The sequence below is a fragment of the Xenopus laevis genome, chromosome 9_10S (genome assembly GCF_017654675.1).
Source record: "Xenopus laevis strain J_2021 chromosome 9_10S, Xenopus_laevis_v10.1, whole genome shotgun sequence".
Lineage (NCBI taxonomy): Eukaryota > Metazoa > Chordata > Amphibia > Anura > Pipidae > Xenopus > Xenopus laevis.
The window spans coordinates 116,715,054-116,742,865 of record NC_054388.1 but is presented as its reverse complement, the minus strand read 5'-3'; the positions used below and the strand labels follow the sequence as shown (position 1 = coordinate 116,742,865).

Here is a 27,812-nt window from a genome sequence, read left to right as displayed (position 1 = left end):
CCATATGGCTGGTGCCATGAAAATGATGAAACTAGGGGTGTAACTACAGAGAAGCAAGAGGTATAGGGCCCCAAGAGGTACTAACTTATATACAATTTCAATAACTATTAGTAAAACAGCTAAACTTCTTGACATTTTTGGGGCCTGAAAAAGAATTTGCTATGGGGCCTGGTAATATCTAGTTACACCACTGGATGAAACAAAAGAATACCTTGATGGACCCAAATTAATTATGTATATCTCTGAACAACTGGAGAGTAACCACATGACATTTTTCACTTTATTTTGTAAAGACCAAACACATTTTACTATGGAAGTAAGTGAATAAAAAGTCAGTTGTGAAGTGCCACAAAAATCCATCCACAGTCCCAAGTAAATGATGGCGGAAGAGTAAGTGAAACAGTAGAACTGATGTGCCGGAGACTGGCCTCCGAGCCTCCCTTTGTGGCCCTCTTTATGCCCCTATTGGCCCGGCTACTGATGCCCACGGGTCTCCTGGACATCGCGTCCGTACATTCCTCGGATCCGGGAGCTTGTACAGAGAGACACTAGCAAGCAGTGAGACTCAAAACAAGTTCAGTTTATTGGTAGTGTTACAACAGCTTATATTGAGTACAAGGACAAAGAACATTCTAATATGCTAATGTATAAGAAACATATGATCTATAGCATAGGAGTAAGACACATCTTCTGACAGGATACATCGCTTATCAGTAAGTAATAACAGTTGCAGAGAAGAAACAGCACATACATTGATTGTGTAGCATTGTGTAACATAAAGGTAACCCTTCAATCCCCACCTCCCAGCAAGTTCCTATTGTTTCCATGAAGAGGCCGAGAAGCTTCACAGACACACATACTGGTGAGTGGAGACTTAGTGGAGCCTGAGTACTGGATTATCTGCCCTGATGCCTCTGACTATTGTTATTATGGAGCTAAATGCAGACTTATTGGGGTATCAGTACTTATTGTCTATATATACCTTGAATATGTCCTTAATCCTTAAATCAGTGTTTTCCACAGACCCATCAGAAGTGGCACTGACACAAACTGACCATTCCATTATCTCCTGCCCTCAGTCAATTTCCTCCCATTGTTCCACTGATGGGCTGAGACCTGTTGGACCATCTGGAAACACAGAAATATAAATCAGCCACATGTCATTTGTACTTTCCTCCTATTTCTCTGATAAATCAATTACTCTCTGCTTTGTTCTTTTATTCCTTTTATATTTACTTCCATTATTAATTAAGGGGAACAGGGGTTATACCTCTCTGTCACCCATTTGTTTCCCAACCAATGATGTAACTCCTCTCTATCTCCTCCCCCAGGCTGGGGTGTGTCTGTAGGTCAGTGGGTGCCAGTGGGTTATTAGGTGCTACTCACCCCTCACATATAATGTCCCTGTTCTCCTCTCTATCTCCTCCCCCAGGCTGGGGTGTGTCTGTAGGTCAGTGGGTGCCAGTGGGTTATTAGGTGCTACTCACCCCTCACATATAATGTCCCTGTTCTCCTCTCTATCTCCTCCCCCAGGCTGGGGTGTGTCTGTAGGTCAGTGGGTGCCAGTGGGTTATTAGGTGCTACTCACCCCTCACATATAATGTCCCTGTGCTCTTCTCTATCTCCTCCCCCAGGCTGGGGTGTTTGACTCTGCAGATAAATTCTGCTCCAAGGTCCATGCCCAGTGATGGAGAGAAAGTCAAACTTGCTGTACAGGTGAGAGTCTGATCCGGTTGGTACTGGGACACAGTGTCAGGTTGGTACCTGATATAATGAGTAACGTCAGTTAATTCCTCACTCCCCTTGTTCTTTATAAACCAGGTGACAGTTAGAGCATCAGGGAAGTAGTTGGAGATGTTACATGTCAGTTGGGTTTCCTCAAGCTCAATCAGTTCTGGTACCAGTATCTCTCCCACCTGTGGGCGCCATGGGAAATCTGCAAAAGAAAGAGAATTTCTATCAGTTCTGATTAATACAGGAAACCTCATGGAAGAAATGAGTCAGTAAATGTAAAATATCTACAACTCTTGAATGGGAAAGTTACAGCCATGAATACAGTTAGTGAAGAACTATATGAATATATATTACAGGGGTGGTTCACCTCGAAGTTATCTTTAATTATGTTATAGAATGGCTAATTCTAACAACTTGTAAACTGGCCTACATCTTTTTCTTTTTTAAAGGTTTTGAAGTATTTGGTTTCTTCTTCTGACTCCTTCCAGCTTTCAGACAGGGGTCACTGACCCCATCTAAACAAATGGCCTCCCCTATTCATATTCCAGCCTCTCCCCAACATTATTGATTACATTAATGATTCATCTTTCTATTACTGATAATATAAATGTTGCTATTCTACAGTTCCCAGTTTGCTTTTGTAGTATGTTGGGGTATAGGTACTGTCCCACACAATGAGGAGGGGCAAATCCAGACAGTTATAAGGGCAGTTTCATTGTTTAAGAACATTATCACACAGCCTAATGATGAGACAAGTGGATTTAATGAGCCAGCACAATATAATAAAAAGTCACTCCTGATTGGCTGATGCCTAAGAAGCCCTTCTCTGTACTCATATATATATAGGAGCTAGGAGCCTTTTGCTCAGGTTCACACACTATTCCATTAATGTATTTCTCTGTTCAAAGGTGCTGGGTGCCATCTTGGGTAGATGACCTTGCAGAGTTAGGGGTGCAGGAATGGGAGCTGTACTGGTCTGGACTGGGATTCACAATAGGCCCTGGCATTCAAAAACACAAAGGCCAAGCAGCCCCCCACCAGCCCAATAAATAGTGACTGCTATTACAACTTACAGCAGCCCCTCTGGCATTTGTCAGCACCCACAGATTGCCAGTTGTATTGTAACAGGGTCCCTCCACCAACCCCCAAATAACTGGATCTGTCCTAGACCTGGAGCATGACCGTCTCATTCTGCAGATGTTCCACCAACCACTCTAATGTCTAGATCTCTGATACCAGCTACAACATCTGTCCCTCACCTCAAACCTTCTCCATTGATGCACTTTTGAGGAAGAACTTTTTTTTGTTCTCCCTTGTCTTCAGCTGTTCTGTTCCCAACCCAACTGCCAGTATCTCCTGCAGTCCAGACATGTGGCATCACACACTCAACCTCTTCTCTCTCTATGCCCACCTGGTACCATAACCTCCATGTCCTGCTATGCTACCACTCACCCCCGATTCTCTAACCTTGCAGGCGCCTCCCCAATCCCATCTCCACTCATCTTTATATGTACATTATAGGGTAATCTGTCGCAAGGCCCCTACATGCCGAACAGTCTGCTGCTTGCCTGGTACTAGGGTTCGGCATGTGGTGGAACGAGTGGACAGATTATTGGGAGGGGCTGGAGAAGACCCAGCGGTCTTGGTACACATAGGTACCAATGACAAAGTTAGAGGAGGTGATGAAGTCCTCAAAAATGATTTTAAAAAACTAGGTGCAAAGCTGAGGGCGAGGACTTCCAAGGTAATTTTCTCAGAGATATTCCCTGAGCCATGAGCAACACTAAGGAGACAGCGGGAGTGTAGGGAGATTAATGTGGGGCTGAGAGATTGGTGTAGGGACGAGGGTTTTGGGTTTTTGGAGAACTGGGCTGATTTTTCAGTCGGCTACAGGCTCTTTGCTAGGGATGGGCTGCACCTCAATGATGATGGGGCAGCTGTTTTGGGAGAGAAGATGATTAGACGGTTGGAGGAGATTTTAAACTAGGTGTGGGGCGGAGGGTTCAGTAACAGATTCAGTGGAAGACAGGTTAGATGAGATAGTGGGCAAAGAAAGGGAAAATGGGGGAGGAGATTTGGCTGGGGATACTGTTAAGGATAGGGAGGAGCACATGTCATATGTTCAATATGGGACCAGTATTAAATGTATGTTTGCAAATGCAAGAAGTCTGACTGGTAAAATGGGAGAACTGGAGCTGCTGGTGTTGGAAGGAAAATATGATGTGATTGGTGTGGCCGAAACATGGCTGAATGAGTCACATGACTGGGCAGTAAATATCAGTGGCTATACTTTGTTTCGGAGGGACAGAGGCAATAGAAAAGGAGGAGGGGTATGTCTGTATGTTAGGCAGGATTTAAAAGCTCATATAAAGGAGGAGGTTATGTTAGAAAATGAGGGGGCAGAAGTCTTATGGGTGGAGTTCTTCACCAATTGTAAAGAGTCCAGCAAATTAATTGTAGGAGTCGCTATAGACCCCCTAATGTAAGTGACGAGGAGGAGGCGAAGCTCCTGATGCAAATAGAAAAGGCTGCTAGTTTGGGTAAAGTAATGATAATGGGGGATTTTAATTAGCCAGATATTGGCTGGAACAACGGTAATGCCAGATCAGTTAATGGGAACAAGTTTATAAACTGTTACATGACAATTTTATGGCACAGGTTGTTGAGGAGCCAACCAGAAAAAATGCTATTGTGGATCTAGTGATCTCTAATGAGCCAGAACTTATAGCAAATGTGCAAGTCATTGAACCCCTGGGTAATAGTGACCATAATGTTATATCATTTAATGTCTGGTGCAAAAAACAAATATATACTGGGGCAACAAAAACCAGGAATTTTGGAAAAGCTAATTTTAGTGCCTTGAGGGCTGCCCTACAGAGTATTGATTGGGGCATTAGGTTTTCAGCTAAAAACACAGAACAGAAATGGTTGTCCTTTAAACTGATATTAAATCATTACTGTTCTCAAGGACTAAACATAGAAGCTCTAAGAATCATCCTGTGTGGCTTAATAAAGAAGTAAAGGAGTTAATGGGAAAGAAGAGAAAGGCATTTAATAACTACAAATCTGTAGGGACAGAAGCTGCATTTAATGAATATAAACACTGTAATAAATGTTGTAAATAAGCAATCTGGAAGGCTAAGAAAGGAAATGAAGAGTTAATTGCGGTGGAGGTGAAAACCAACCCTAAAAAGTTTTTTAATTATATTAATAGTAAAAAGATGCAGGTTGAGAATGTTGCTCCATTAAATAATGGTACCAGTATAGTTGTAACAGATACAGAAAAGGCAAATGTGTTAAATCAGTTCTTTTCTTCAGTGTATACAATAGAGGAGTCTGAGTTCCCAGGCTCACTTTATAGCTGCACTAATGGCTCAGCTCAATCTAGTCAGTGGCTGACTCAGGATATGATTCAAAAAGCTTTAATACAAATTAATGGAAACAAGGCTCCAGGGCCTGATGGCATACACCCCCGGGTTCTAAGAGAGCTTAGTTCAGTTTTAGACCAGCCCCTATTTCTGATTTTCTCAGATTCACTGTCATCTGGTATGGTGCCTATGGATTGGAGAAAAGATGATGTTATTCCAATATTTAAAAAGGGATTACGATCTCAGCCTGGCAATTATAGGCCAGTAAGTCTGACATCTGTGGTGGGCAAATTATTTGAAGGCTTGTTAAGGGATCACATTCAAAATTTTGTCCTAGTGAATGGTATTATGAGCAGCAATCAGCATGGCTTTATGAAGGATAGGTCATGTCAGACTAATTTGATTGCATTTTATGATGTGGTAAGTAAGATTCTGGACAGTGGGGGGGCAGTAGATCTATTTGGATTTTGCCAAACCGTTTGATACTGTGCCCCACAAACGACTGCTTTCTAAACTAAGGTCTGTTGGGCTTAATGAAGTCGTTTGCACGTGGATAGGAAACTGGCTACAGGATCAGGTACAGAGGGTGGTTGTTAATGGGACATTCTCTACTTGGAGTAAGGTTCTTAGTGGGGTCCCCCAGGGCTCAGTATTGGGGCCACTTTTATTTAACTTGTTCATTAATGACTTAGGGGAGGGGATTGTAAGTAATGTATCAGTGTTTGCAGATGAGACAAAACTATCAGCCCAATTAATTCCATCCAGGATGTGGCACTTGCAACAGGATGTTGACTAACTGGCAATCTGGGCAGCTAAGTGGCAAATGAGATTCAATGTTGATAAATGTAAAGTCCTGCACCTGGGATGTAACAATATCCACTTATACCCTTAATGGGACTGCACTAGGCAAATCCATAATGGAGACGGAGCTTGGAGTCCTTGTAGATAATAAACTTGTCTGTAGCAAGTAATGCCAGTCAGCAGCATCAAGGGCAAATAAGGTCTTGACTTGTATTAAATGGGGCAGAGAGTCACGGGAGGAGGGGGTCCCACTGTATAGAGCACTGGTAAGGCCCCATCTAGAATATGCCCTACAGTTTTGGTCTCCATCACTCAAACAGGACATTATTTTATTAGAGAGGGGACAGAGAAGGGCAACTAAGCTGGTAAAGGGAAAATCTTAGCTATGAGGAAAGACTGGCCAAATTGGGGATGTTCACTCTGGAGAAGAGGCGCTTAAGGGGTGATATGATGACTATGTATAAATATATAAGGGGATCATATAACAATCTCTCTAATGCTTTATTTACCAGTAGGTCTTTCCAGCTGACACAAGGTCACCCATTCCGATTAGAAGAAAAGAGGTTCCGCCTAAATATTTGGAAGGGTTTTTTTTACAGTGAGAGCTGTGAAGATGTGGAATTCTCTCCCTGAATCAGTTGTACAGGCTGATACATTAGATAGGTACAAGGAAGGGTCGGATGCTTTATTCACCAGTAGCTCCTCCCAGCAGACAGGAGGGAGCCAATGGGATTAGAGGAGGGAAAGGGGTGTTACAGGGAGAGCTGGGAAGTGAATCAGTTGTACAGGCTGATACATTAGATAGGTACAAGGAAGGGTCGGATGCTTTATTCACCAGTAGCTCCTCCCAGCAGACAGGAGGGAGCCAATGAGATTAGAGGAGGGAAGGGGGTGTTACAGGGAGAGCTGGGAAGTGAATCAGTGGTACAGGCTGATACATTAGATAGGTACAAGGAAGGGTCGGATGCTTTATTCACCAGTAGCTCCTCCCAGCAGACAGGAGGGAGCCAATAAGATTAGAGGAGGGAAAGGGGTGTTACAGGGAGAGCTGGGAAGTGAATCAGTTGTACAGGCTGATACATTAGATAGCTTTAAGAAGGGGATGGATAGCTTTTTAGCAAGTGAGGGAATACAGGGTTATGGGAAATAGCTCATAGTCCAAGTTGATCCAGGGACTAGTCCGATTTTGGAGTCAGGAAGGAATTTTTCCCCCTCTAAGGCAAATTGGAGAGGCTTCAGATGGGTTTTTTTGCCTTCCTCTGGATCAACTGGCAGATAGGTAGTTAAAAAAAAAAAAAGTTGAACTCGATGGACATGTGTCTTTTTTCAACCTTACTTACTTACTATGTATCTTTATCTATACAGCACTGTACAGTTTTAGTGGTACTTTTAGCTTGATATGATCGGTCTTTGTCTAGGTCCTCCTATAATTTTACAGAACAGTTTAATTTTTGTCTCTGGTTGCCATTTTGTACAAGGCTCACCATGGCAGATGGTTGGATCCTTCTGTTTGGCCTGTTGGTGCCTTATCTCAATGCCTTGTAAGTTGGATCACCCTTCTGCTTGCCAGACAGAGACACTAGTATGCCTATCTCATCTGCTCACCATTGTGACCTTCTGCAAGTTTCTGGGTGCCCTCCAGCACATCCTCTGTTTTAAAAGCTGGAGTTATGGCACAAATTAGTGTTGGTCATTGCTTCTTTCTTGAAGACAACAACGTAGCAGGGGATACAGGTATATATGGCCCTGGCCTAGCTACACGCCAGTAGTAAATCCCAGAAAAGAAAGTATTGCCAATACCTGTGTTTGCTTTCAACGGGGTGCTCCCACTTTTATTCAAGGTGCTTCCAGACACTTTACAATGGATCATTGTTACAATGATCCATTGTAAAGTGTCTGGAAGCACCTTGAATAAAAGTGGGAGCACCCCGTTGAAAGCAAACACAGGTATTGGCAATACTTTCTTTTCTGGCATTGCTTCTTTCTGCCTGGTGCTACGTAACATGGCACCTAAACCAACTCTATATCTTAATTCTGAAACCCCAGTCAGGAAGGAAACTCCGAAGCCGCTCATCACACTAAATCTCCCTACGTCCATTTCTCTTCCCTTTTGTTGTCATGGCCCATATCCCTCAACTGGCATCTCATTCAGTCTTAAACTAGAGCCAGAATTATAAATGACTTAACTTATGTTATGTCCTTACAGACTGGGGCTCCCAGAGCTTCATTGACATTATCAGATATATATTATATATACTTGGCCCTTACCTTGTGTTATATCCTTATACAGTGGGGCCCCAAAGTTCATGGACTTTATCAGATATATATTATACTGTATATACTTTGTCCTTACCTTGTGTTATGTCCTTACAGACTGGGACCCCCAGAGCTTCATGTTGGACAGAGACCCTCAGAGTGTGCAGATAGTTCAGCTGATCCTTCAGGCAGTGACAGGTACTTGTGGCTTTATAGGTCCCATCAGTATTTTCACTAATGCTGAACTCACATGGGAGACTTGTAACTTTCCTTTTATTTCCCTGCACAACTTCCCAGGAAAATCCAATGTCTCTAGGGAAAAACCCCTCCGCCTCCAAGGAGAGACCCCATTCTCCTGCCATTCTGAACTCACTCACCTTGGGACGAGCTGGAAACAAAGGGAAGAGCCACAGATGAGCTTTTATGTGTCACTTACTGAAGAGTCACTTGTATACTGGGCCCTTCTGCCATAAAGTGAGGTTAAACCCAAGTCTCAGGTGGCAATAAGCAGCCAGTTACCAGCGACGGCAAAAAGTCTGAGATACTTAAATAAACTTCAACTGATTTGTCAGGTTATGGAGAGTTTGAAGACATTTCTAGGGGTCTTAGGGCTGTGCTTTATGTTTTATTACAGTTAATAGTTACATTTGTTTTGCTAATAAAGGTGAAATTCGCCTGTAAGCTGTGAGTTTCAGTTTCCCAAGGGACATATTAGATCCAATGAAATGTAAGAGCAGGGGCTCAGGGTTAGGGTGCAGGGGGTGACTATGCTCCTCCAAAAGTCTCATCTATCTCATTTAGTTCCAGAAACTTTGCAACTATATTCTGGCTATTCTGCCTGCAATGTGGGATGTTTGAAAATGTCCAAATAAGGATTATTTCACAAAAAATAGACACACTTGAGCCTGTACTGGATCTGTAAATGATTTGATCTCTTGTAGCAATTGAGTTGAAAGAATCCTGGACAAATTCATGGTGTGACTGCATAGGCAATAGCAATGGTGTAGCTTCTGATTCACCCAGTGGCTACAACAAGTCTGCTCTGTCTGAATAGGAACAATAGACAGAACCAGCAGGGGAGGTCCAGGCACCCCAGTTCCAGTAAGACTTACAGAAGAGAGAGAAAGACTCCTGGAAAACAATTCTACAATTTTTTTTTAATTCAATATTATAGGTTCTGTAAGGTTATTATCCTGACATTTGGTGGCAGTGGTGGGATAGAAGATGTCTTAAAGGATAACTAAACCCTAAAAATAAATATGAGTATAAATGCTGAATTTTATATGACAGGCCAAAGTTGTGCACAGCAGGACCCCATTTTGTACTTGGAGTGTCAGTGACACTGCACATGCTCAGTGAGACGCTAAGCTTAGGGGTCATTGCTGATAATTCATATGTTATAATGTATATATACAGTTGATAAGTTGTATATATAAGTTGATGAGTGCCTGGGGTTTATTGGCTCAAAGCAAAGACATAAACCAAAATGGCAAAGTGTTGGGCCACACTGGACCATTAATCAAGGCAGATGTTATGTATATTGAACCTCATTGGAGTCACTAATGGAGAGTTTTATGGGCTGTAAGACCTGGGGTTTTGCTGGAAGAGAAATACATGAGATAATCAGGGGATGGGAACCTCTATTGGAAGGTCCAATGAATGAAATGTTTCTTGGGATAAAAGCTCATCACAAACAGGGGGCAAAGTACCACCCCGGGGGCCACTAAGCCCATTGGTACAGTAAAGATTCTCACCTACTATTCATGATGTAGCAGCCCTATGCTCCTCTTAGTAACCACACTTCACTGGTGAGTACTCACCCCACACATGTATCAGCCCTGTGCGACTCTCTATCGCCTCCTCCAGGCCAGGATGTTCCACTCTGCAAATAAATTCTGCTCCTTCATCCTCACTCAGTGATGGAGTAAAAGACAAATTTGCCGTACAGGTGAGAGTCCCATCCTTCTCTTTTTGGGGTATAATATTTGGGATCTTGTACCTCCCACTTCTAGTTACCAGAACCAAATCTTCTTTCCCTGCCTCCTTCCTATACCAACTCACAGTCAGAGCATCAGGAAAATAATGAGAGATCTGGAACTGTATCATGGCCTTCTTGTTAGGATAGAAAATGGGTTTGGTTATTTCTCCAATCACTGGCCTCAACACAACATCTGAAATAAATGTAGAACATTATAGTGCAGATTAAATTTGCCTTTCTAAATCCATCATTAGGGCAATAGCTCATGGGGAACTTTGCTGCAAGTTGCAAATTGTGCCCTCAAAGCAGCCCGTAAATACCTGTATATGTATGAGGGAAGAGGTTCCACATGAGCAGCACATCTTTATACTGGTCTCAGTTGGACATCTGATCAGTATCTGCCCTTACCGGCCTCTAAAGGGGATGTTCACCTTCCAAAAGCTTTTTGTGGTTCCAGATTGTTCCCCAGAAATAATGACTTTTTTCAATTACTTTCCAAGTTTTATTTTTGACCATTTACTATAATTAGAGTTTAAAGCTGAATGTTGGTGTGAGTGGGGCAGCTGAGTGATCCCAGGGCAGATTCTGTTCCAATTGGCTGATCATTAGTTGGTCCATTTCTCAGTAGGATCTATGGGGAATATAAGTGCAACTATTGTATCAAGTCTAACAGTTGCCTTTAATGTCACTCAGGGATTCTGCTCAGCAGGGACAAACACATGGGTCAACTCATGGATCAATTACAGGGTCACTGACCCCCTCCCACAGCTGCTTCACAAACACATAAGAAGGGGAAACATGAAACTTTACTCTTTAATTTTAGAGGAATGGTGACAAATAGAAAATAGAAAGTAATTCGGAAAAGTCATTATTTCTGGGGAATTGTCTGAAACCAACTGAACTGAACTTTGAAAGTGTTTAAAGGTGAACTACCCTTTTAAAGCTCAGTGGCTGAGCATCAATGCATACCTAGAACATTATTCTTTTATTTCTTATATTGTGCTCTTTTCCTATGAAATTGATGTGTAGAAATGATTATTACAGTCAAATAAGATATGTGATTGGGCACTGATTGTACAAACAACTCTATAAAGGACAAATCAATATATTTCTATGGATGTGTTCCCTCTATAAATACGAACTAATGTTCCTCTTGTTTTTACACCACCCCCACTCACAGTTAGAGACAAATTCCACAATAGTTTCACTTACATTTCATGAATTCTGTTCCATTCCATTCCTTACAAACTGACTGTTTCAGTTGCAAGTGTGCTACGGTGGCCCGGAGAGAAAATGACTCCTTGGGGTTGATCTGGTCCATCAGGTGCTCACAGGTGCTGGTGACATGGAAGGTGCCATCCTGTTTTTTACTCATGAGAAGAGAAGACTGTAGAGGTTTATAGTATGGACTCATTGCTGGTTGGGTAACATCCCAAGTGATATTGATAGGTTCAGGGAAGACATTGTCCACTTCCAAGCTGAATTCCCCTTTTTCTGAGCAGATAATGTCTCTCACCTTGGGTTTATCTGCAGGAACAGAAGGAGATGACTACACAGCTCCACCCATATCGGAGTTTGGGTCAACATTGTACTAATGTCTATAGCTGGAGAAATGTAAGAAAAGGTCCAATGTTGCTACTTGAAATACAATAAAGGGGAGGATCTAGCCCTCAGGCTGAAACCAAGGTTCAGGAGACACAAGTAATGTTACTATGCAGAGAAGTAAAATAATTTTTATTCTATGACTAAAGGTAAACAATTGAGGGACCACCATATGGGGTTTACCTTGACGTGGTATGGTGACTTATCAACTTTATGATCATAACTTTGTAACTAAAAAAGACCCTGTTTTTGTAAACACGTGCACTTGTATATATACTGAATTACTTATGAGACAGGGGACATGGGAATGTGCATTGATTAATTGGTCAAATCAGTAGCACTTGCATTATATTTAAACTCATTTTAACTTAGCCTTGGAGTGCACCCACAATCCCCCTTTTTGTATTTTGTAATGTTGCTACTTGTCTAATTACGTAAAAGAGCCAATCAGCAAGTGGCATTTACCGGTCAATGGTTTAAAGCAGGGCCGCCATTAGAAATCACGGGGCCCCGTACAACAAAATTTTTGGGGCCCCCTGGGCCCCGCCCACACTGACGACCAAGCTCCGCCCCATATCCCGCCCACATCGCAGTTAAAAGACCACACAGACATCAGCGCTAAAAAAGTAACCCCCCCCACACAAGTTGTAAAAAGCTATTGATGGTCAGGGCCCCCTTATAAAAAAAATTGGGGCCCCAAAAAAAAAAAATTAAAATTTTTTTTTTTTTAAAAACATTGGTGGCAGGGGCCCCCTGTTAAAAAAAACGTGGGGCCCCAACAAAAAAAAATGTAAAAAAAACTAAAAAATAAACAAACATTGGTGGCAGGGGCCCCCTTCTAAGTTAAAAACAAATTGGGGCCCCAAAAAAAAATTTGAAAAAAAATTAATTTTTTTTTGAAAAAAAAAAAAAACATTGGCGGCAGGGGCCCCCTTATAAGTTAAATACAAATTGGGGCCACAAAAAAAAAATTTGGAGAAAAAAAAATTTTTTTGAAAAAAAAAAAACTGGTGGCAGGGGCCCCCTTACAAGTTAAAAAAATTTGGGGCCACCAAAAAGCAAATTAATTTTTTTTTTAAAAAAAAACCCAAAAAAAAACAATGGTGGCAAGGGGCCCCTTACGAGTTAAAAAAAAAATTGGGGCCCCAAAAACAAAAGTTTTAAAAAAAGATTGGTGGCAGGGGCCTATAGAATATTAAAATAATACATTGGTGGCCAGGGGATTAAAAAAAAAAAAAAACACAAACTGGTGTTCAGTAGAATTGAACTCATGGCTTCAGTACTTCAACTTCGCCTCCTTTCGTGACTTCGGGTCTTTTCACCGCTTCAGGACTTCGGCTTCGGCTGTTTTCGTGACTTCGGGTCTTTGCGCTGCTTCAGGACTTCGGCTTCGGCTGTTTTCGTGACTTCGGGTCTTTTCGGCGCTTCGTGACTTCGGCTTTTTCCGTGACTTCGGGTCTTTTCGTCGCATCGGCTTCGGCTTTTCGGCACTTCCGCATTCGGCACTGAAGAGGCAAGACGTACGGCTCGGGCGCTCGTAAGGGGGGCCCGGATCTTCAAAAAAATGCAGCGCTGCCGGGCCCCCCTTCATGCCCGGGCCCGGTACGCTTGTCCCCCCTGTCCCCCCCTGATGGCGGCCCTGGTTTAAAGGCAAATATATAATTGGTTGTTATGGGTTACTGCACCTGGGCAAACTCTTTGCCTTTCATGTACATGATTGTGTGATTTATAGGTAAACTGGTCCATATCAAACTAATCATATAGACTGGTGTCCAGCATTCATATTGTTGGCTGACTAGTTGGCACTGATAATGTTTCATGCACTGGAAATATGAGTATTTCATTAGTCCTACTGCTCAAATGAGAAGCTAGACAGTAGCATTGCTTATAGAACCACTGGGAGGGGTTACATATTACATTGGGATTTTGATCAAACATAAAAAAAAAAGAACAACAAAACCTTCTTGTGTTAAGGTGGCATGAAGTACATGGGAGAAAATGCATTTCACCATCATTACACCTGAAAACATGTCTCATTGTCATTTCTGTCCAAACTTTAAAAGCTATAAGGAGAACAAAAATGGGATGGGATGTTACCAAGACTCTTGGATCCCGTTTCTTGTAAAGGGAAATATAGAGAGATTTGGAAATATTTATGCAATGTGAGGTTCTACCAGTAGATGGCAGCAACTTTTAGGGTGGGATGTGTCTGTAGAGACAAACCAAGAGATATATGGGGAGTTCCTTCTTCCTAACCCATATAAAGAGGTTGAACTAGAAACATATGCTTTTTTGTTAAGCAAGACCTGGTGACAGCACAGGACCCATAGTAGTAGGTTCTTTCTGTGCATAGGCTGAGTGGGATAAGGCTGGTTAGGTTTGGGCTCTGTAGGGTCGGGTTAGACCTATAATAGGTCACCTCAGAGGTGGGAGGCTGCTAAGTTAAATAAAAAGAGGAGCTACTGGCCCAACAAGTTGGTTAGTGGGAGGGGTAGAACTGAAAGGCAATGGGGCACCAGTTAGGGTCATTAGTGATTAGTTTAGGGCACAACAGAAGGACTGAAGAGACGTAGCACCTCTTTGAGGCATGTGAGTACCTGAGGGTCATGGGAGAGAGAACTAAGGAGAAACACTAGTGAGGGAGGTCAATACTGGGAGGCTCTTCTATTTACTAAACACTGTGAAGGTTTAACAATCAATGTTCTGTGTCGAGTTCAGTGCGTCTGAGGGAGCAACATGTAAAGTCCAACTGCTGCCATTTTGTAGTGAGTAGAGCAAAGATTGTAACAGGACTAAATGAGATTGAAAAGCTACTTAATTAAGTTCTTACATTTCTGATGCTCCATGTGATACAATGTGGCAAATAGTAAGAGGACATAAACAACGGCTGAAATGACCATCATCATCTTCACCATCATGTTCACTCTCAGATCTGCAGAGACACAAGGACAGAAAGCTCAGTAATGGTGCAGCCTGTGTGTGTGGCTTCATTTCTTCTATAGTCCCAACATTATCTACTTCCACCCTAATCCTATTAATACTTGATACAAATGTAAAATAAATGTACTGTCTGACGGACCCTTAGAAAGTCATGTTATTCCCCAAAAAAGGAAGATTGGCTTGTGTGAATCAGTACAATGAATGTCCTGGAGAGTTGGAGAAGGTGATTCACAAAAAATGGGATCAACTGTGAGTAGATTTCCATGTGGTGTGAACGTTACACAATCCCTCATTGATCTCATATAAAAAGCCTTTGGTCTGGGGGTTCTCTTGACTCCAATCTCTCCTTCTCTGACTCCTCCCTCTCCTTCTGTGATCATATTAACTCCTCCCTCTTCTTCTCTCACCATATTAACTCCTCCCTCTTCTTCTCTCACCATATTAACTCCTCCCTCTTCTTGTCTCACCATATTAACTCCTCCCTCTTCTTCTCTCACCATATTAACTCCTCCCTCTTCTTCTCTCACCATATTAACTCCTCCCTCTTCTTCTTTCACCATATTAAGTCCTCCCTCTTCTTCTCTGATCACTTTAACTGCTCACTTTTCTTTTATTATATTAACGCCTCCCTCTCCTTCTTTGAGCATATTAATGCCTCACTTTTCTTCTCTCACCATATTAACTCCTCCCTCTTCTTCTCTCACCATATTAACTCCTCCCTCTTCTTCTCTCAACATATTAACTCCTCCCTCTTCTTCTTTGACTATATTAACTTCTTCCTCTTCTTCTTTCACCATATTAACTCCTCCATCTTCTTCCCTGATCATATTAACTCCTCCCTCTCCTTCTCTGATCACATTAACTCCTCCCTCTCTTTTTCTCACCATATTAACTCCTCCTCTTTCTCTCATCATATTAACTCCTCCCTCTCCTTCTTTGATTACTAGCCCTAACCACGCTCACTGATACAGTCTGGGTATATATTGTAATAAAACCTATAAGTAAGAGCTTTGTCAGGAAACACGTAGGGCTATTGTATATTTTACAGATGTTTGAATAAAGGATTACAGTTATATTGTGTATTTGTGTCATTCTGTGAGAGGCAGAAAATGTTGTTGGTCTCCTCCTGAAGCGTCAGCTCTGGGGCATGTGCATTAAGACTGGTGAGTGTTGCTCGATGAGTACACAGTATAAGATTTGTTATATTAAGTCTGCAGTATCTGTTGATGTTTCTCCCTCACCCAGTAGAATATTGAATAACACACTTCTCACCTGGGAACTCCACCAGCAGCCTGAGGCTACTCGGTTCCTTTAGGGTTCCATGTTCCACCACACAGAGCAGCTCCATCCCTGTGTCCTTCACCATCGGAGTAAACTGAAAGCTTGACTCCACCTCAGAGCCACTAATTCTGTGAGTCTTAGACTTCTGCACAAATGTTCCGTTCATGAACCAACTGACAACAATGGATTCTGGGTAATACCCCCAGGCTCGGCAGGTCAGTGTCTGCTCCATGTCCTGGTGGAAGGGTTTGTTGGAGATGGACACAGATGGAGCAGCTGGTACAGGAGACAGAATAGTATTTACTCAATTAATCATTTAGAAATACAGTTATAGGAGCTCTTTGCCGCAAAGATTAAAGGCAATGCACCCTAAAATCACCCAATGCCACATCCTAGTGAGTACAGTGTAGCACCAGCCCTTCAGCAATACAGCGAGACTTTCAGATAAATAAGTGGTGTTAATGCTCCGACTCTCAGGGACCCACAGACCACATACAGCTATGGGATCAGTTATCCAGAAATCTCCAAATTACAAAAAGACCAACTCTGTTTTATCTAAATAATCAACATTTTAAAAAACGAATTTCCTTTTTCAGTGTAATAATAAAACAGTCGCTTGTACTTGATCCCAACTAAGATATAATTAATCCTTATTGGAGGCAAAACCAGCCTATTTGATTTATTTCATGTTTATATGATTTTCTAGTAGACTTAAGGTATGAAGATTCAAATTACAGAAAGATCCGTTATCCAGAAAATGTCAGGTGCCAAGCATTCTGGATAACAGGTCCAATATGATGAGCTTTGTGTCCTATTCACTTTTGTTCAGCCGGAGATGTGGGGTTATTCTCTTTATTCCTCAAGCAATTAACTGGATTATGATTTCCTGGATCACTCTTGCAATATATATATATATATATATATCAATACTGGTGGTGTCCACACTCAATTCCTTATGAGGCTGAGGTACATGATCAATATGGTGAATGCAGAATAATGAAGGATCAGCACACTCATTTGTATCTTGTGAATGAAGTATTTATTTGTAGCACATCATTGTATCCGACGTTTCGGTCCCACCTGGGGAACTTTATCAAGGATATCCAAATAAACACTTTGTTCACAAGATACAAATGAGTGTGCAGATCCTTCATTATTCTATACATATATATCTACTCAAAGTTCCATCAGTACTCACCAGTCCAAAAGGCTTAGCCGAGTGCTAAACATAAGTATTAATAGTAGTCATCCACAAAAACAATCACGGCAACAGTAGAAAAATGTGTTTCAGTGCATCTTTAATATTGCATGGTGCATTGAATTTATATATATATATATATATATATATATATATATATATATATATATATATATATATATATATATATATATATATAGAAATGTTAATAATAATCAGAAAAGCTGACAAAAGGGGAGGTATAGTTGTAGTAGACTATAAATACTATAAGGAAGAGCTTATGTCCCAATTGAGTGATATCACCAATTATGAAAAATGAACGTATGACCCCACTAATGCCTTTCATGATGAGTTAAAGGAAATACTGAAAGCTGGATTGAATGAAGGCTGGATTTCTAAAACGACGTTTGAATACTTTTTACCCAAATGTCCGTTTGGACCGGTTATTTACACTCTGCCCAAAATACACAAAAACATGCAATTCCCTCCAGGCAGACCGATCATCTCATCTAATGGTTCCCTTAATGAGAGATTGCTGAATTTGTTGACTATCATCTCCAGCCGTGTGTACAGCAAATAGGCAGCTACTTAAACTAATGATTTTTTAAAAGTGATAAGAAGTATTTATATACCCACATCTGATTTTGTCTTGGTGACTATGGACCACAGAGTCTGTACACTTGTATTCTGCATGAATTGGGGAGAGAATCTGTTCGGCAATTGATCACAGACATAGTAACATAGTGAGTAACGTTGAAAAAAGACACATGTCCATCGAGTTCAACCTTTTATTTTTATTAACTACCTATCTGCCAGTTGATCCAGAGGAAGGCAAAAAAAACCCATCTGAAGCCTCTCCAATTTGCCTCAGAGGGGGAAAAATTCCTTCCTGACTCCAAAATGTCAATGGGACCAGTCCCTGGATCAACTTGTACTATGAGCTCTCTCCCATATCCCTGTATTCCCTCACTTGCTAAACACCATCCAACCCCTTCTTATACTTATCTAATGTATCAGCCTGTACCCCTGATTCACTTCCCAGCTCTCCCTGTAACACCCCTTTCCCTCCTCTAATCTCATTGGCTCCCTTCTGTCTGCTGGGAGGAGCTACTGGTGAATAAAGCATCCGACCCTTCCTTGTACCTATCTAATGTATCAGCCTGTACCACTGATTCACTTCCCAGCTCTCCCTGTAACACCCCTTTCCCTCCTCTAATCTCATTGGCTCCCTCCTGTCTGCTGGGAGGAACTACTGGTGAATAAAGCATCCGACCCTTCCTTGTACCTATCTAATGTATCAGCCTGTACCACTGATTCACTTCCCAGCTCTCCCTGTAACACCCCTTTCCCTCCTCTAATCTCATTGGCTCCCTCCTGTCTGCTGGGAGGAACTACTGGTGAATAAAGCATCCGACCCTTCCTTGTACCTATCTAATGTATCAGCCTGTACCACTGATTCACTTCCCAGCTCTCCCTGTAACACCCCTTTCCCTCCTCTAATCTCATTGGCTCCCTCCTGTCTGCTGGGAGGAGCTACTGGTGAATAAAGCATCCGACCCTTCCTTGTACCTATCTAATGTATCAGCCTGTACCCCCGATTCACTTCCCAGCTCTCCCTGTAACACCCCTTTCCCTCCTCTAATCTCATTGGCTCCCTCCTGTCTGCTGGGAGGAGCTACTGGTGAATAAAGCATCCGACCCTTCCTTGTACCTATCTAATGTATCAGCCTGTACCACTGATTCACTTCCCAGCTCTCCCTGTAACACCCCTTTCCCTCCTCTAATCTCATTGGCTCCCTCCTGTCTGCTGGGAGGAGCTACTGGTGAATAAAGCATCCGACCCTTCCTTATACCTATTTAATGTATCAGCCTGTACCACTGATTCACTTCCCAGCTCTCCCTGTAACACCCCTTTCCCTCCTCTAATCTCATTGGCTCCCTCCTGTCTGCTTGGAGGAGCTACTGGTGAATAAAGCATCCGACCCTTCCTGATACCTATCTAATGTATCAGCCTGTACCCCTGATTCACTTCCCAGCTCTCCCTGTAACACCCCTTTCCCTCCTCTAATCTCATTGGCTCCCTCCTGTCTGCTTGGAGGAGCTACTGGTGAATAAAGCATCCGACCCTTCCTTGTACCTATCTAATGTATCAGCCTGTACCACTGATTCAGGGAGACAATTCCACATCTTCACAGCTCTCACTGTAACAAACCCCTTCCCAATATTTAGCTGGAACCTCTTTTCTTCTAATCGGAATGGGTGACCTTGTGTCAGCTGGAAAGAGCTACTGGTAAATAAATCATTAGAGAGATTATTATATGATCCCCTTATATATTTATACATAGTTATCATATCACCCCTTAAGCGCCTCTTCTCCAGAGTGAACATCCCCAATTTGGCCAGTCTTTCCTCATAGGTAAGATTTTCCCTTTACCAGTTGCCCTTCACTGTCCCCTCTCTAATACAATAATGTCCTGTTTGAGGGATGGAGACCAAAACTGTAGGGCATATTCTAGATGGGGCCTTACCAGTGCTCTATACAGTGGGACCCTCTCCTCCCGTGACTCTCTGCCCCATTTAATACAAGTCAAGACCTTATTTGCCCTTGATGCTGCTGACTGGCATTACTTGCTACAGACAAGTTTATTATCTACAAGGACTCCAAGCTCCGTCTCCATTATGGATTTGCCTAGTGCAGTCCCATTAAGGGTATAAGTGGATATTGTTACATCCGAGGTGCAGGACTTTACATTTATCAACATTGAATCTCATTTGCCACTTAGCTGCCCAGATTGCCAGTTAGTCAAGATCCTGTTGCAAGTGCCACATCCTGGATGGAATTAATTGGGCTGATAGTTTTGTCTCATCTGCAAACACTGATACATTACTTACAACACCCTCCCCTAAGTCATTAATGAACAAGTTAAATAAAAGTGGACCCAATACTGAGCCCTGAGGGACCCCACTAAGAACCTTACTCCAAGTAGAGAATGTCCCATTAACAACCACCCTCTGTACCCGATCCTGTAGCCAGTTTCCTATCCATGTGCAATGACTTCATTAAGCCCAACAGACCTTAGTTTAGAAAGCAGTCGTTTGTGGGGCACAGTATCAAACGCTTTGGCAAAATCCAAATAGATCACATCTACTGCCCCCCCACTGTCCAGAATCTTACTTACCTCATCATAAAAAGCAATCAAATTCATCTGACATGACCTATCCTTCATAAAGCCATGCTGATTGTTGCTTATAATGCCATTCATTAGGACAAAATTGTGAATGTGATCCCTTAACAAGCCTTCAAATAATTTGCCCACCACAGATGTCAAGCTTACTGGCCTATAATTGTCAGGCTGAGAATGTAATCCCTTTTTAAATATTGGAATAACATCAGCTTTTCTCCAATCCATAGGCACCATACCAGATGAAAGGGAATCTGAGAAAATCAGAAATAGGGGCTGGTCTAAAACTGAACTAAGCTCTCTTAGAACCCAGGGGTGTATGCCATCAGGCCCTGGAGCCTTGTTTACATAAATTTTTATTAAAGCTTTATGAATCATATCCTGAGTCAGCCACTGACTAGATTGAGCTGAGCCATTAGTGCAGCTATAAAGTGAGCCTGGGAACTCAGACTCCTCTATTGTATACACAGAAGAAAAGAACTGATTGAACACATTTGCCTTATCTGTATCTGTTACAACCATACTGGTACCATTATTTAATGGAGCAACACTCTCAACCTGCATCTTTTTACTATTAATATATTTAAAAAACTTTTTAGGGTTAGTTTTCACCTCCACCGCAATTAACTCTTCATTTCTTTTCTTAGCCTTCCGGATTGCTGATTTACAACATTTATTACAGTGTTTATATTCATTAAATGCAGCTTCTGTCCCAACAGACTTGTAGTTATTAAATGTCTTTCTCTTCTTTCCCATTAACTTCTTTACTTCTGTATTAAGCCACACAGGATAATTCTTAGAGCTTCTACATTTAGTCCTTAAGGGAATAAATTGAGAACAGTAATGATTTAATATCATTTTAAAGGACAACCATTTCTGTTCTGTGACTATGAAGATTTTCATTCATCCAGGTCATAGTATATCTAGTATAGGTCAATCTAAAAACAACTGGACTTGCTGAGTAATCAATGAAGACTTCATTGATTACTCAGCAAGTCCAGTTGTTTTTAGATTGACCTATACTAGATATTTCTGTTCGTTGTATTTAGCTGAAAACCTAATGCCCCAATCAATACTCTGTAGGGCAGCCCTCAAGGCACTAAAATTAGCTTTTCCAAAATTCCTGGTTTTTGTTGCCCCAGTATATATTTGTTTTTTGCACCAGATATTAAATGATATAACATTATGGTCACTATTACCCAGGGGTTCAATGACTTGCACATTTGCTATAAGTTCTGGCTCATTAGAGATCACTAGATCCACAATAGCATTTTTTCTGGTTGGCTCCTCAACAACCTGTGCCATAAAATTGTCATGTAACAGTTTATAAACTTGTTCCCATTAACTGATCTGGCAGTACTGTTGCTCCAGTCAATATCTGGCTAATTAAATCCCCCATTATCATTACTTTACCTAAACTAGCAGCCTTTTCTATTTGCATCAGGAGCTTCGCCTCCTCCTCGCCACTTACATTAGGGGGTCTATAGTGACCCCTACAATTAATTTGCTGGACTCTTTACAATTGGTGAAGAACTCCACCCATAAGACTTCTGCCCCCTCATTTTCTAACATAACCTCCTCCTTTATATTAGATTTAAATCCTGCCTAACATACAGACGTACCCCTCCTCCTTTTCTATTGCCTCTGTCCCTCCGAAACAAAGTATAGCCACTGATATTAACTGCCCAGTCATGTGATTCATTCAGCCATGTTTCAGCCAATCACATCATATTTTCCCTCCAACACCAGCACCTCCAGTTCTCCCATTTTACCAGTCAGACTCGTTGCATTTGCAAACATACATTTAATACTGGTCCCGTATTGAACATATGACATGTGCTCCTCCCTATCCTTAACCCCCAGCCAAATCTTCTCCCCTATTTTCCCTTTCTTTGGCCACTATCTCATCTACTGAATCTTCCACTGAATCTTTTACTGAACCCACCCCCCACGCCTAGTTTAAAATCTCCTCCAACCGTCTAATCATCTTCTCCCCCAAAACAGCTGCCCCATCATCATTGAGGTGCCCCCATCCCTGGCAAAGAGCCTGTAGCCGACTGAGAAATCAGCCCAGTTCTCCAAAAACCCAAAACCCTCCTCCCTACACCAATCTTTCAGCCCCACATTAATCTCCCTACGCTCCCGCTGTCTCCTTAGTGTTGCTCGTGGCTCAGGTAATATCTCTGATTTACCTTGGAAGTCCTCGCCCTCAGCTTTGCACCTAGTTTTTTAAAATCATTTTTGAGGACTTCACCACCTCCTCTAACTTTGTCATTGGTACCTATGTGTACCCCAACTCCTGGGTCTTCCCCAGCCCCTCCCAATAATCTGTCCACCACATGCAGAACCCTAGCACCAGGCAAGCAGCAGACTGTTGGGCATGTAGGGGCCTTGCAAGAGATTACCCTATCCACCTTTCTAATAATTGAATCCCCTATAACTAGAACCTGCCTTTCCTTCCTTGCACTCCCCCCACCACCCGTATTAGAGCCACTGCCTCCCGGGGTGCTCCGAGAGTCAGTCTGCTCCATATACGCCAGTTCGGAGTTTTCCTCCCCAGCATCTTCAGCCAAAATGGCGAATCTGTTGTTTTGGACAAACTGTGGACCAGCCCCCCTACTCTTCTGTCCCCTACTTCCCCTCCTGACTGTCCCAAACTTTCCTCCCTCATTAGCCTCCACTGCCCCTTCTCCTCCCCCACTCCACTAGCCCCTGCCAGTGGTTGCTCTGCGAGCCTCCTGTCATTCCCCTCGTGTGCCCCTCCATGCTGCAAGTTCCCCCCTTAGAGTCTGCAGCTCAGATTCCAAGATGAAAACCCAGCGACATCTCTCACATGTAAATACTGCATGTAACTGCTGCTCCAACACCACATACATGTGACACTGAGTAATACCAGCAAATCCACTCATATTTACACTGGTACTTACAGTCTCCCAAGTGCAATTCCTCACTAACACCTTTTTGGTTTTAAACGCCTTAAGGTTTTTAACGCTGCTTAACACTTAGATCACATGCAACACTCGCTAAGCAGCTCCCACACTCACTTTGCCTTCACAAGTTTAAGGTTTCAACCAGAGCACACAAAGCCTGTTCAGAATTTACCTGATTAACCCCTCCCCCTTAATTAGAAGAAAGAGGGAAAGGAGAAAAAAAATGCTATTTGCCACCAGCAGTAAAATAACAACCCCTTGTTAACTTTTTTTTAAAAATGTTCCCCTTAGTCCTCTAAAGCTAAAACAGAAAAAGAAAATAAATGCACTTAATGTATCAACTAGTTTACCCCAAAGAGAGAAAAGAAAAAGCAGTTTGTCTCAGTCAGATACTCAGAACACACAGCAGTCAGTTATTTGCACTTACTCCCTTCTTGCACCCAGCACTCCCAGCATGCACAGCAAACACCAACGCCTTAAGGTTTTTAACTCTGTTTAACACTTAATTCACATGCAACACTTAGTCACATGCGACACTCGCTTAGCAGCTCCCACACTTGCTTTGCCTTCACAAGTTTAAGGTTTCAACCAGAGCACACAAAGCCTGTTCAGACAATGAGTATTATAAAGGGCCCCCATGTGAATTTATCTTGTCCCTGTTGCGCTTTATTCTATATAAGAACTACTTCAATTTTGAAAAACATACTTTCTGCAACGCACAGGGACAGCCATGGGATGGAAGGTAGCCCCTACATATGCTAACACATTTATGTATATGTATGAAATGAATGCATCCTGAGTTACGTTTTATTCAGAAGATATGGCGCCTTCTATAGGCATTACATCGATGACATTTTCTTTGTTTGGTCTGGGCCCATTAAAGAGCTGGAGGGTTTAGTGGAACATTTAAACAGTATGGCTAGCCCAGTCAAACTGACATTAAACTATAATGTACATAGCATCGAGTTTGTGGATGTCAAAGTGTATAAGGAAAATGACACTCTGCAGACATGTATATATGTAAAACCCACAGACAGAACACGTTAGTACATTATCAGAGCAATCACCCTAGACTCCTATTAGACTCACTGTTGAGATCACAGTTATTAAGATAATTAGCATTAACAGTGAGGAGAGAACAAGAGTGTTGGATATAGACACTATGTGTGAATAATTCCTGCTTAGGGCTTATCCTTATACTTTAATCAATGATGGTAAAGAATGGGCACTAAGCCTCAATCGAGAAGAAATCCTACTGGAGGAAAACACGGCCTATAAAAAGACGGATGAAAAACATATATATTATATAAGTCAGTACAGTGAATGCTCAAGCCATATGTGAGAGTGTGTGTTGAAACATTGGGCATTGGTTAAAAGTGATGAGAATATGGCAAAAAAATGACCACATAGGCCCAAGTTTAGTTATCGAAGGGGGAGCTCACTGAAAGGAATTCTAAGCCCCTCAGATCCTATTGATAAATACTCCAATCCACAGGCACAGCATTTGCTATCACCACGACCGGGAGTCTACAGATGCGCAGGTTGCATAATGTGTAGCAGCCTTATATTGGGCACTTCTTACATCCAAACACGGGCAAACTATACGATATGAACCATAGGACGACATGCACAACCACTTTACTTGTATGTATCATTAAATGCCCATGTGGGGTAATCTATTGTGGTAAAACAATTAGGGTGCTGAAAGAACGTGTAGGTTTGCACAGAGTGAGCATTAGGGCTGCCCTAGATCCTCAGAGAGAAGATAAAACAAAGGGTAAGAAACAAGATGTTGCCCAACAATTAGTGGGCAGACATTGGGCGGAAGCTAAACACAGTCCGGCAGCATTCAGGTGCATGCCAATAGAGCACGTGCCGGCCAAAACAAGAGGAGGTCACTGTGATAATGCCCTGTTGTAAAGAGAGACCCTTTGGATCCATGAGCTGGACTGTGTGGCACCTAAAGGACTTAATGGGCAACTAAGTTGTTTTCTTTCTTAAGAGACGTTTTCACCTTCAACACCGTCCCATGACAGATTTGAAATTATATTAAAGGATAAGTAAATATTTAAACTAAGTGAATGTAAAATTGATGAGGGTGCTATTCTAAGCATTTTTTTCATTTACATTCATTATTTATTTATTTTTATTCTAAGATATTAAGGGATACATGTACTGTTAATATGAATTAATTGAGTTACAACAGCGCCGCCTGCTGGTCAGTTTCCCAACAGTCTGACCACCAAGTAGTTAAGGAAGTTGTCAGGAGAAAGAAAGAGGCTGATGTTCTTCTGCTTAGGAATAAAATTAGAAACCTTTCTCACATCTTTCCTAAGCAGAAGAACATCAGCCTCTTTCTTTCTCCTGACAACTTCCTTGACTACTTGCTGGTCAGACTGGTGGGAAACTGACCAGCAGTTGGCGCTGTTGTAACAAAATGTATACATATTAACAATACATGTATCCTTTAATATCTTGGAATAAAAAATAAATAAATAATGAATGTACATGACAACATTTCTTAGAACAGCCCCCTCATCAATTTTACATTCACTTATTTTAAAGGTTTACTTATCCTTTAACTAAATTTGATTGAATGTATGTAAGCTGCATTGCTTTAAGCAAGCTATTGATACTGATATATATTGCTCTTTGTAAGCCATTGATGTATATAGCATTTTTATATCTGTCATTACAGCAACAATGTAACTCGTTTGTATTAATTTACAGATTTTATGGACTTTCCTTGAATGGATACTTGTACATGGACACTTTTATTTCCCTTTATTTGGGCACATCTCCTGCTGACACAACAGTTATTTATATCTATATGAATGTTTGAATTGTTTGCAATGAGGTTATTTTCTTGGCACCAATTCTGAAAGGGATTTAAACACTTACCTGTACAAATGTCATTTATCCTTGATAAAGGCCCCAGTATGGTTGGAAATGCATTGTTTATAAAGCATGTCAATTTTTTCACGATAAACAAGGAGTGCGGGTCCATTTGCTATGCTGTATTACAAGATTTGACCTATGCACCCATCTATATATTTCAAATCTGAAAAGAGTGCGTTCACTATATGGACATTATATATATCTATCTTGTACAGGACTCCAGGGGTGGGTCCTGGACAGCAGGTATATTTCCCCTTTATTCAGGTACCTGGAGGGGGCACAGCAAGGCTAATTACTGCAGCAGTGCAGGGGTTAAGAGAGCCCTGAGAGTTCAGGAAGGGGGTCGGTAGACACACGTGAGGTCGGCCCCAGAGAAGTCTGTTTGGAAACTGAATGTTTTGCAAGGCTACGTGAGCCTGATCCCTGAATGGGAAAATGAACTGTTTCATTTGTCAGTTTTGCTGAGCATGAAATCCAATGTTACTTTATACTGAAAACTGTGTTCAAACTGCCATTTGTACCTGCTGAAGATCCAGCCTGTTTAAGTTTGACTATGAAATAAAAGGACATTTATACTACTATTGTGTTGTGGCTGTAGTACATGGGCGACCCCTCTCCCCCTGAACTTTACAAGTGGTGCTCGGATGTGGGCATTTGCGCTACAGAATAGGCCAAAAAGGAAAATTTGCCATTTAAAAATTTAAAGGGCCAGGCTCCTGTTTATCATGGAGGAGTTGCTACGGCAATTGGCCATGGCAACAGTGCAGTTGCAGCAAAGCATGGCAGCTCAGCAGAAAGCCACAGAAGTGCAACTGGATCAGGGAAGCTACTACAGCTCAAGCCACTGCCCTGCGGAATTCTACAGAGGCACAGTCCAAAACAAGGCAGTACAACAGTTAGCTCTTGGGCGAGAAACAGCAGTGGTTAACTCTAACAGCCAGACAATAATAAGGGCATTTCCTGCAAAAGATGATGCCCACAGATGATGTGGAAGCCTTTCTGATGACCTTTGAAAGGACTGCAGAGCGGGAAGGATGGCCCCGAGACAAATGAGCTGGTCTCCTTGCCCCATTCCTGACTGGGGATCCGCAGAAAGCTTACTATGACCTGACCCCTGCAGACGCCCTCCACTATGACCGGCTCAAGGCAGAGATCCTTGCCCGTCTGGGAGTGACCACAGCAGTCAGGGCACAGAGGGTGTACAGCTGGAAGTATCAGAAGAATATTCCACCGAGGTCACAAATGTATGATTTAATACAGCTGGCAACAAAGTGGCTGCAGCCTGAGATACTCACCGGTCCACAGATGGTGGAACGCTTCATGCTAGACCAGTTTCTGAGGTCACTGCCAGTTGAACTACAGCGCTGGGTCAGTCATGGAGACCCTAAAACAGCGGACCAGCTGGTGGAGATGGTGGAGAGATACACCATAGTGGAGGAGCTACTACCCCAGACAAGTCATCTAGACCCCACTCCAACCCGGGCAGCAAAGTTCACCTCTGCGGGAAAGAGTTCTTTGCGGAACCCTGGAACCAGCATAAAGGACGGCAACAAGATATTATCCACTGTCCCTCCTGCAGTACAGCCAGGCAACCCAACACCCCAGAAGTGCCAGGCATGGGGCCACATGCGGGCTCAGTGTCCC

At 42.2% G+C, this 27,812-nt stretch overlaps 1 protein-coding gene across 2 annotated transcripts in view; it reads right to left on the bottom strand.

Moving 5' to 3' along the window:
- Window positions 1-262: 262 nt before the first annotated feature.
- Window positions 263-27,812, bottom strand: part of LOC108704205 — a 44,781-nt gene continuing 17,231 nt past the window's right edge. The window contains exons 4-10 of one of the 2 annotated variants that reach the window (XM_041578911.1): window positions 15,952-16,236; window positions 14,570-14,671; window positions 11,350-11,664; window positions 9,980-10,330; window positions 8,257-8,547; window positions 1,589-1,936; window positions 263-1,128 (exon numbers count right to left, since the gene is read on the bottom strand). In XM_041578911.1, the coding sequence (XP_041434845.1) occupies window positions 1,076-1,128; window positions 1,589-1,936; window positions 8,257-8,547; window positions 9,980-10,330; window positions 11,350-11,664; window positions 14,570-14,671; window positions 15,952-16,236 (1,745 nt within the window). In that variant the 3' untranslated portion in view covers window positions 263-1,075. The remainder of the gene's footprint in view (window positions 1,129-1,588; window positions 1,937-8,256; window positions 8,548-9,979; window positions 10,331-11,349; window positions 11,665-14,569; window positions 14,672-15,951; window positions 16,237-27,812) is intronic. The other variant, XM_041578912.1, reaches the window with a different exon arrangement.